The sequence below is a fragment of the Microcaecilia unicolor genome, chromosome 11, assembly GCF_901765095.1.
Source record: "Microcaecilia unicolor chromosome 11, aMicUni1.1, whole genome shotgun sequence".
Lineage (NCBI taxonomy): Eukaryota > Metazoa > Chordata > Amphibia > Gymnophiona > Siphonopidae > Microcaecilia > Microcaecilia unicolor.
Genome location: NC_044041.1, coordinates 123,254,769 through 123,265,001, shown reverse-complemented (window position 1 = coordinate 123,265,001; position 10,233 = coordinate 123,254,769). Strand labels below are relative to the sequence as shown.

The 10,233-nt window shown below is 44.7% G+C and overlaps 1 protein-coding gene across 3 annotated transcripts in view; it reads left to right on the top strand.

Moving 5' to 3' along the window:
• The first annotated feature begins 9,600 nt into the window (after positions 1–9,600).
• The window catches only part of ATG2A (autophagy related 2A), a 114,548-nt gene continuing 113,915 nt past the window's right edge, over positions 9,601–10,233 (top strand). For all 3 annotated transcript variants that reach the window (XM_030217736.1, XM_030217737.1, XM_030217735.1), the window contains exon 1: positions 9,601–9,850. In XM_030217736.1, coding sequence (XP_030073596.1) covers positions 9,680–9,850 — 171 coding nt within the window. In that variant the 5' untranslated portion in view covers positions 9,601–9,679. The remainder of the gene's footprint in view (positions 9,851–10,233) is intronic.

Here is a 10,233-nt window from a genome sequence, read left to right as displayed (position 1 = left end):
AGCCCTTGGACCACTGCCGGGGAGCGGCAGTGGCAGGCAAAACCACCCCACACCAGAGACAAGGCAGAACTCTGACAGAAACAGCTAGACTTCACCTGCACTTGACTGCCCTTCCCCAGGCGTTGAGCCCCTGGGTGCAGGCGGCCGGCAGGACTTACCGGACAGGGCAGGAACTGGATATCAACTAGGCTGAACAGGGACTAAGGGTCAGAGGGGAAAGGAATATACATGGGCAGTAAGGCAGGAGACTGGGCTAGGACTCACAGACAGACAATACTACACAAGGCAGGAAATGGACAAGCTAAAGGACAGGAACTGAAAGCTGCCAAGCAGCCACTAACAGAGAGACACAGACAAACAGAAACTAGACCAGGAATACAAACCAGAAACAAGACTAAGAAATAAGCAACAAAGTTAACAAATCTATGTAAGCCACATTAAGCCTGCAAATAGGTGGGGGAATGTGGGATACAAATGCAATAAATAAAAATAAATAAAATAAAAACCTAAGCTAAACTACACACAGACTAACTAGAACCGGACAAGAACCTCAAACAAGAAACCAGACTAGGCAGAAGTGCAACAAAGCACCAACAAACCAGGGACCTTAGACGATGCAAAGGCAAACACAGAAGTTTCCAGGTGATTAATAAAGCCCATCAGCTGCTGAAGTTTAGCTGCAGGAATCACAAGGCAGCTACGGGTGCTGTTCAGGCACAAACAAGAGAAGCAAGTCTGGCAGCCCGGAAGATCCGGACCGGACTGGGCTGAAGTCTGGAACGGGTGACAGTTCATAGCAGCCACCGGTTCTGGCCACCAAAGGGTGAGGCGAGCACAGACAAGGAAACAGTCACCATCGTGACATGTTGATGGAGCATATGCCCACCACCTCTTCACCTGAGAATTATTAATGGCAAAAGTTCTGGTGAGAGCTGAAAAGGGTATTGTGCCCATTCGAATGTTGAATTTGAGTGGCAAACTGTTCAATTACGTCCAAGACCCGGGTGGTGGAAAATTAGCAGCTTTGGAAACTGTGAAGTCAAGTGAAATTGTGGTGATGCCCGTGAAGGAAGAGGAATTTACAACCCTATTCCCAAGTTAAAGGTGGAGTGGGAGAAGCTTTCAGTTCTGCAGGCAGACGAGTTAAGAGAACTGCTGATAAAGCATCAAACAGCGTTTTCTAAAGATGAAAGTGACATAGAGGGGCATAATCGAACAGAAACGCCTATCTCCATGGGCGTTTATCTCCGAGAACGGGTCCGTGAAGGGGCGGACCCAAGCGTATTTTCGAAAAAATTAGACGTCCATGTTTTATTCGCCAAGTTGTGAGCTGGGCGTTTTTGCTTTTCAGCGATAATGGACAATGAAATCGCCCAGCTCAAAAACGAATAAATCCAAAGCATTTGTTCGTGGGAGGGGCCAGGAGTCGTAGTGCACTGGTCCCCCTAACATGCCAGGACACCAACCAGGCACCCTAGGGGGCACTTTTACAAAAACAGAACAAAAGGTAAAAGAGCTCCCAGGTGCATAGCACCCTTCCCTTGTGTGTAGAGCCCCCCAAATCCCCCTCAAAACCCACTGCCCACAAGTCTACACCATTACTATAGCCCTAAGGAGTGAAGGGGGGCACCTACATGTGGGTACAGTGGGTTCGGGGGGGGGGGGGGGGGTTGGACGACTAAGCATTAAGCAGCACAATTGTAACAGGTAGGGGGGGGATGGGCCTGGGTCCACCTGCCTGAAGTCCACTGCACCCCCTAACAACTGCTCCAGGGACCTGCATACTGCTGCCAGGGAGGTGGGTATGACATTTGAGGGTCAAAATAAAAAGTTGTGAAACATCATTTTTTGAGGTGGGAGGGGGTTTATGACCACTGGGGGAGTCAGGGGAGGTCATCCCCGATTCCCTCCAGTGGTCATCTGGTCATTTAGGGCACTTTTTGGGGCCTTATTCGTGAAAAAACAGGGTCCAGGAAAAGTGCCCTAAATTCTAGCTAAAAACGCATACTTTTGTCCCATTATCTGTGAAATGCGCCCATCTCTGTTCGGCAGATAACCACGCCCCAGTTCCGCCTTCGCCACACCTCTGACACGCCCCCATCAACTTTGTCCGCATCCGCGACGGAGTGCAGTTGAAAACGTCCAAAATCGGCTTTCGATTATACCGCTTTATTCGTTTTTGTGAGATAAACGCCCATCTCCCGATTTAGGTCGGAACTTGGGCGTTTTTCTCGTTCGATTATAAGCTGGATAGGGTTTACTACCTTGATTAAGCTTAGTATCAACACAGGGAATATTGCACCTATAAAGATGCCTTATCGCAGTGTCTCACTCCACATTTACAAGGAGTTCAAACACATACTGTATAAATTCTGGTGACTCGGAACATCTTATAGTGCTGTCATTGTCCCTGTCCTCTCTAGCTGTTATTGTTCAAAAGAGAGAAGGAGGAATATGATTCTGTGTAGATTATTGAAAGGTGAACCAAGCCATGGTGAAAGATGCCTAGATACCTTGAATCAAGGACTCTCTTAATGCATTAGGCCAAGCTCAATATTTCTCTTCACTAGATTTAAGTTCTGGCTATTTCTAGGTGGCCATGGCTGAGGAAGATAAAGCTAAGACAACAGTAACAACCCCATTCGGGTTGCTTGAATGGAACTGAATGCTTTCAGGCTAACCAACACACCTGCAACCTTTTCCAGGCTCATAGAGATAGTTTTCAAAGATTATGTTTTTAATATCCTGCTGCTGTATCTGGATGATATCCTAATCTTCTCTGCCACATTTGAAGGACACCTAGTGCATTTCGAAAAAGTCTTTGTGTGGTTGAAAGAATGTGGCTTGAAGTTGAAAGCCATCCAAATGTCGGCTGATGGGAAAAAAAATGAAATTCCTTGGGCATGTGGTGTCCGAGAAGGGAGTCCAGGTGGATGAGGAAAAAACAAGAGTCCTAAAAGAGTAGCCAGTACCCAAGAATACCAAAGATGTATGGAAGTTTGTGGGTTTTACTAGCTACTTTTGAAGCTTTGTACCAGGGTTTGCACAGATAGCTAAACTGCTACACCTATTGATGAGCAAGTCCAAGAAATCAGATGCAATAGCTTTTGTCTGGACACCAGAATGATTTGATTTGTTGAAAGAGAAATTAATATCTCCACCTGTATTGATATATCCACACTTCAGCAAACCTGTTATACTCACAACTGATGCTAGCCAGAGCGATCTAGGAGCTATACTCACGCAGGAGTGGAGCAAGTCACTACATATGCCAGCTGTGATCTTCATAAAAGTGAGCAAAATGATAAAAACTAAAGCCCATTCAAACTGGAGTTGTTGGCGCTAAAATGGGCCATCACAGAAAAATTCCAAGACTACCTAATGTATAAGAAATTTATTGTGATGACAAACCATAACCCTCTTAGATACCTGAACACCGCCAAAGTTTCAGCAGTAAAACAGCGTTGGCTAGCACAGTTGGCGGAATTCAATTTTGAGGTGCAGTACAAAGCCAGGGAGATTAAATACAAATGCAACATACTGTCCTGTCTGTATGAAGCAGACGTTGAGGCAGACCACACAGATTCCTGGTGAATAGGTGCCAAAGAGATACAAAAGAGATTTCAGGGGTGCAATCCGAGAAGTCAGTAACTGACTGAAGGGGCAATCAAAAGGTTAGAAAGAAAAGATAACAACCTTCAACCCATAACTGAAACTCTTCTAGGTTCTACAGTAGATCTGGTCTGAAACCACTTAAAACTACTAGAAAGGAAGAAAAAGGCTGACTCTCACGAATGGCCTTTTGTACAGTAATTTCTAATTGCGTAAAGAATGAAATCCTTTCAAACTACTACGATGAAATGGGACAGTGGGGAGGAGAAAGTGTTACAAAAGTTATCCAAAGAAAATACTATTGGGTGCAAATGAGCAGAGATGTAAAACATTGGGCCAAGACATGTACTCATTGTCTGCTGGCTAGAGATGGTCACCAAAAGAAAAAACTCCTCTAAATTGTTTCAGAACCAGAAAGTGGGGGCATTCAAAGTATTCTGGTCATCACCAACATGTTTACCTGGTACACAGTAGCTATTCACACAAAAGATCAGATAACTTTGTCAACTGCAAAAACTTTAGCGAATGGTTGGATAGTCCATTATGGAGCACCAAAGCACTTGCATTCAGACCAAGGGCAAGCATTTTAGTCTGAATTAATCAAAAATCTTTACAAAATATATGGTTCCGAAAGAGTCCCACTACTCCCTACCACCCGCAGAGCAATGAACAATATGAACATTTAATAGAATGTCACATGAAATGTTAAGAGCTCTGCCTTCTCATTAAAGGAGACACTGGAAAAATTGTCTGCCTGAACTAATGCTTGCTTATAATAGACAAATACATCAGTCCACAGGTTATGCTCCTTTTCACTTAATGTTTGGAAGAGATCCTCGGTTGTTAACAGATATGTACAATAGAGTGACTGTAACATAAGTACCTTAAATGAATTTGTGAAAAAAACATCATGAAAAAATGTCCCTGGCATGGGAGGTGGCTGGTAGAACTGATATAAAGAAAGGTCACATGCGGAAAAGACACTCATGACAGATAAGCCAGAGGGGCTTTGCTGAAAAAAGGAGACCAAGTGTTACTCAAGGTCCAGAGGTTTGCAGGTCGGCACAAAATACAGGACCTATGGGAGGAAAAAGTACACATAAGTTGATAAAGTAAATTATCCTGGCGGTAGCAATCTTAAGATTATCCCTGAGGAGGGTGGTCCCTCAAAAGTCGCATACCGAGACCATGTTAAAATACTCCCAAATGCTATGCGTGACGCTGATTTTGCAACAGGTCATTCTAATGTATGTGACAGTGTCACAAATTCAAGGTAGGTGAGCCCTTAATCCGCAGCCGGAGCTACGGCAGACAAATCCCCTGGGCTGGAACAGGGCAGGAGTCAGAACAAGAACCAAGACAAGACTAGGCAGTGCAAGACAAGACTAAACAAGACAAAGCTAGAATAAACCAGGCAAGACAAGGCTGGGCTAGGCAAGGCAAGGCAAGGCAAAACAAAACAGGGCAAGGCAAGGCAAGGCAAAACAAAACAGGGCAGAAATAGCAAGGTACCAAAGACAAAACAAGGACCAGATCCAGCCGAGGCAAGAAAAGCAAGGCAAAGGCTAGAACTGGAACCCAAGCAGAACAAGGCAAGACATGGAACGGATCCGGACAGGACTGACAAGACAAGGAAAGGCTACAGGAACAAACAGAAGCAAGGCTAGAGGACAAAGCAGGAACAGAGCTTGGCTGTAGCAGGAACCAGGAACGGAGCTTGGCTGTAGCAGGAACCAGGAACGGAACTTGACGGTAGCTGGAATCAGAAACAGAACTTGACGGTAGCTGGAATCAGAATCAGGGCATGGCTGTAGCAGAAACCAGGAACAGAATACACAGACAGGAGCAAAGGCTTCAGGAGCAAGACTCACAGGAGCAAAACTTCAGGAACAAGACAGGAACTTGGCAAAGCTGGAGCAGGAATTAGGCAGGAACTTGGCAAGCAGGAACTGGAACAATACAGGAGCACAAAGACAAGGCTAAAAGACCTCTTGCGAAGGCAAAGCATGAAAGTCCCAAGATTTCTTATAAAGGTACATACTGATGATGTCACAACTTGTAATGAGGCTTGGAACACATTGAGAAACACAGCAGGGCACCAGAGCGAGGCTAATATTGACCGTATTCAGCGATAAAGTTCTAGCTCTTCACTCCTGGCAATCCGGCTTCCGATGACAGAGACAGTCACAACAACACTCCTTAGTGATATTCACTCCTTTCTCGATCAACACAAGATTGTACTCGCTGTCTCCCTTGACCATTCTGCTGCGTTTGATTTAGTTGATCACTTCTTACTTCTTTCCCATCTCTCTAATTTGGGCATCTCTGGTTTAGTTCTGTCTTGGTTTGCTTTGTTTCTCTCTAACCGCTCCTTTAAAGTTTCCACTAGGTGTTCTACCTCAGGTATCAAACCTATTCACTGTGGGGTTCCCCAGGGTTCTATACTCTCCTCTCTGCTATTCAACCCATTTCTTAGCCCTCTGGCCACGCTTATCCAATCCTTGGCATCTCGGCATACTACTATGCAGACGACATACTTTTCATTTTTTTTTGTTACATTTGTACCCCGCGCTTTCCCACTCATGGCAGGATCAATGCGGCTTACATGGGGCAATGGAGGGTTAAGTGACTTGCCCAGAGTCACAAGGAGCTGCCTGTGCCTGAAGTGGGAATCAAACTCAGTTCCTCAGTTCCCCAGGACCAAAGTCCACCACCCTAACCACTAGGCCACTCCTCCACTCCCTTTAGCCTTTACCATGTCCTTCTATTGCGCCATTACAAGCCATGAAGTGGCTAATTGGTTAATAAAACACCATCTTGTTCTGAATACTGATAGAACAGTTGCTTGTTGGCTTACTGGCTCTTGTTCCCCTCCTGCAACTCCTATTTCACATTTTGGTTCAGCAATTACTCCAGTGTCCATTTTTCACTATTTAGCTATCACTTCAGATTCGGCTTTCTTTTCCTCCTCAGATCTCTCAGCTGTCTAAAGATTCTTTTTTCTCTTTCGCCAATTGTGTACTGTTCGTCACCTATTTGACTCCCAACACTTTCATGTCCTTATCCTCTCGCTGTTGACTAGTCGAATTGACTATTGCAATATCGTACATACAGGCTTACCCCAATTTGCCATGAAAAGACTGCAATCCCTTCAGAACACTGCAATCAAATTGCTTTATCATGCCAAACGCTCGGATCATATAATTCCATTACTCAAACGTCATCACTGGTTACCGGTTGATTAACGAATTACATACAAGATTGCCCTTCTCGCTTTAAAAGCCCTAAGACTTGGTCTCCCAGACTATGTCTCACGTCTAACTATCCCCTATGCTCCTCCCTGGCTTCTCCATTCTATCAACGATCACCTACTTGTTCTCCCCAGCCCAAAAAATGCACACTACAAATCGACCAGAAATGATGCATTTTTTTTTTCTTTCTCCTTCCATCTGGAACTCTCTTCCTATTCACCTCCGCAGTGAATCTTCCTTAACCTCTTTTAAGGCTAACTTAAAAACTTATCTTTTTAAACAGGCCTTTGGAGACATGGGGTGACAGAGCGACCAGCTTTCTGCTGTCCTACTCTCTAAGTATGAATGAACTGCTTTTCTATTTTTTTTTGTATGGTGTTCCTTTCCTTTTTTAAAAATTATGCTATAATTTTTATGTAAACCGCTCTGGTCTGCCTTGGTAGTTGAGCAGTATAGCAAGTTTTAATAAAACAAAAATTTAATAGAGATATCTTCGCGTAAAGCCTTACTTGATGCCAAAGACTCCCTTTTACTCCGTCCACCAAATTTTAAAAACATAACATGCAAATCTGTTCTATTGATTTCACTTATATCGGAACCAAATGTTGGAACTCTATTCCTAAATCTATCAGATCTTATTCAGATTACCTACAATTCTGTAAATTACTGAAATCCCATTTCTTTTCAAATTCATTTCAAAATCCATCTCACTAGGCTTTAATAAACAATAAAATTCCAGTTTCTTATTCTATTCAATGAGTGGAGGAGTAGCCTAGTGGTTAGTGCAGCGGACTTTGATCCTGGAGAACTGAGTTCGATTCCCACTGCAGCTCCTTGTGACTCTGGGCAAGTCACTTAACCCTCCATTGTCCCTGGTACAAAATAAGTACCTGAATATATGTAAACCGCTTTGAATGTAGTTGCAAAAACCTCAGAAAGGCGGTATATGAAGTCCCATTTCCCCTTCCCCCTATTCAGACTCAGCAGTCACAAATTTAGCAGAATATAAATTATATCAGTTTCCAATCCGCAACAGAACATCAACTCCTATTCCATGGCTTTTTAATTTTCTCAGGAGTCTCTCATGAGGGCCTTTGTGAAAAGCTTTCTGAAAATCTAGCTATACTACATCAGCTGGTTCACCTTTATCCGCATATTTATTCACACCTTCATAAAAACATAGCAAACTGGGAAGGCAAGACTTCACTTGGCTGAATCCATGTTGAGTGTCCCATTAAACCAGGATTGTCCAACCTCGATCATCCTTAAGGGTCGCTCGCAATCCAGTCAAAGCTAAATACTAAGTGCTGCAACTTATCTTTTAGACCATGAAATTCAAACAGGCTTCTTAAACATATGAATCTAACAGTGCCATGATTACTTAATTTGTTCAAATATCTCATTCAGTATTACTCTCCTATTCCTGAAGTCACTTCACTGGCTCCCTATCCATTTTCGTATAAAATTCAAGCTCCTCTTATTGACTTACAAGTGCATTCACTCTGCAGCCCCTTACTACCTCTCCACCCTCATCTCTCCCTACACTCCCTCCCAGGAACTCCGTTCACTAGGCAAATCTCTCCTAATTGCACCCTTCTCCTCCATCGTTAACTCCAGACTCCGTTCCTTTTGTCTCGCCGCACCTTATGCCTGGAATGGACTTCCTGAGTCGTTACGACTAGCTCCATCCCTGGCCACCTCCAAATCCCGGCCTAAGTCCTACCTGTTTGATGCTGCTTTTGACTCCTAACTTGTCACTTACTCATAACCTTTATTGTCATCTCTCTTCAATAGTCCCTTTCCCTATGTGTCCTTCTGTCTTATCTGTCCTAATTTAGATTGTTGTAAGCTCTTTTGAGCATGGACTGTCTTTTCTTCATGTTCATTTGTGAAGTGCTGCGTTCGACTGGTAGCGCTATAGAAATGATTTATAGTAGTAGTAATCTTAAGCGATGCTGTTCATCTGTCACGATGTTAATGAATGCGAGTGTTCAATCCTATCAACTCTCCAATCCACCTTGACAAAACTGCTATAATCTTCCATTCGTTATTGCACACAATTATTTTGAAGATTCAAGTTCACAAACAACTCTCTGCAGTCTTAAAAAGGAATGCGGTGCAAATTTTAATTATATCGTTTTATTTATTTACTATATCGTTACTTATTGCACTTTGCAAAACAGAACGGTTTACATTGTAAAATACAATTAAAACACAAACATACAAACAAAAAGTGTACAGTACAAAGTAAACAGTAATTCCTTAGTAATGATTAGCGTGTGCTATCTGCCACTGGGCCCATTTTATTCGTATGCCTTCCTTAACATTTCGCCCCTGCTGCTAAGCAGCTCAAGCATGGAACGCCTCAGTCCCGGGGAAGAGGGGAACTTATCTGGCGCAGCGAATACCTTACCGAAGTGGCAAGGGATCTTTCTGATGCTCTCCGGACAGGCATTCTGCGATCACTGGTGATGAGTAGTTAGTCTTGATACTTAACTTGGCGCGAAGGACGATACTGCTAAGTTGGGGGAGGGTGGATTTTTCTAATATTATTCAAGTCAGGACAAGAACGCTGTGATAATAGCAGATTTATCTGGCGCACAACAGCATGGCCTGCGCCTGCGGTAGCCACATCTGCGGCCGTGAGCATTTCTCTGACGTTCCCCAGGTCTGGGCGCTCTGTGATGACGTTGTATCAGTCAGCTGATGCATCTCCTTCGCTGCCCCGGCGGCGGATAAACAGTGAAAGAAGAAACAGCGAAGGTGCTGGCAGTGCTGCCCTGTCCAGGGGAGCTTGCGGGGCCTTTTCCTGCGCCATGTCGCGCTGGTTCGCGCCCTGGTCGAGCTCTATTAAGAAGCGGGCCTGCCGCTACCTTCTGCAGCACTACTTGGGCCACTTCCTGCAGGAACGCTTAGGCCTGGAGCAGCTCAGCCTGGACTTATATCGGGGCAGTGGCAGCATCAGGGACATCCACTTGGACATCTGGGTGAGGAGAAGGGGAGACCTGGTCAATGGGGGAGAGAAAAGAGGGGGGACCTGGACAATAAGGGAGAGGTCAGGATGGGACAGAGAAAGAAGGGGGGAAGATGGGGACCAGGACAATGGGGGAGAGGGGGACCTGGACAATGGGAGAGAGGTCAGGCTGGGACAGAGAAAGAAGGGGGGGAGAGCATAGAGAAGGGAGATATGGACTTGGTAAATGGGGGAGAGTTTAGGACACAAAAAGGAGGGGAGAAGACAGAGGCTTGGGGAAGAAAGAGAAGGGGGATATGGACCTGGTAAATGGAGGAGAGGTCAGGACGGGACAGAGAGAGGCTTGGGGGAGAGTAGAGGCGGGACAAGAGAGAAAGGGGCCATGGACTTGGTAAA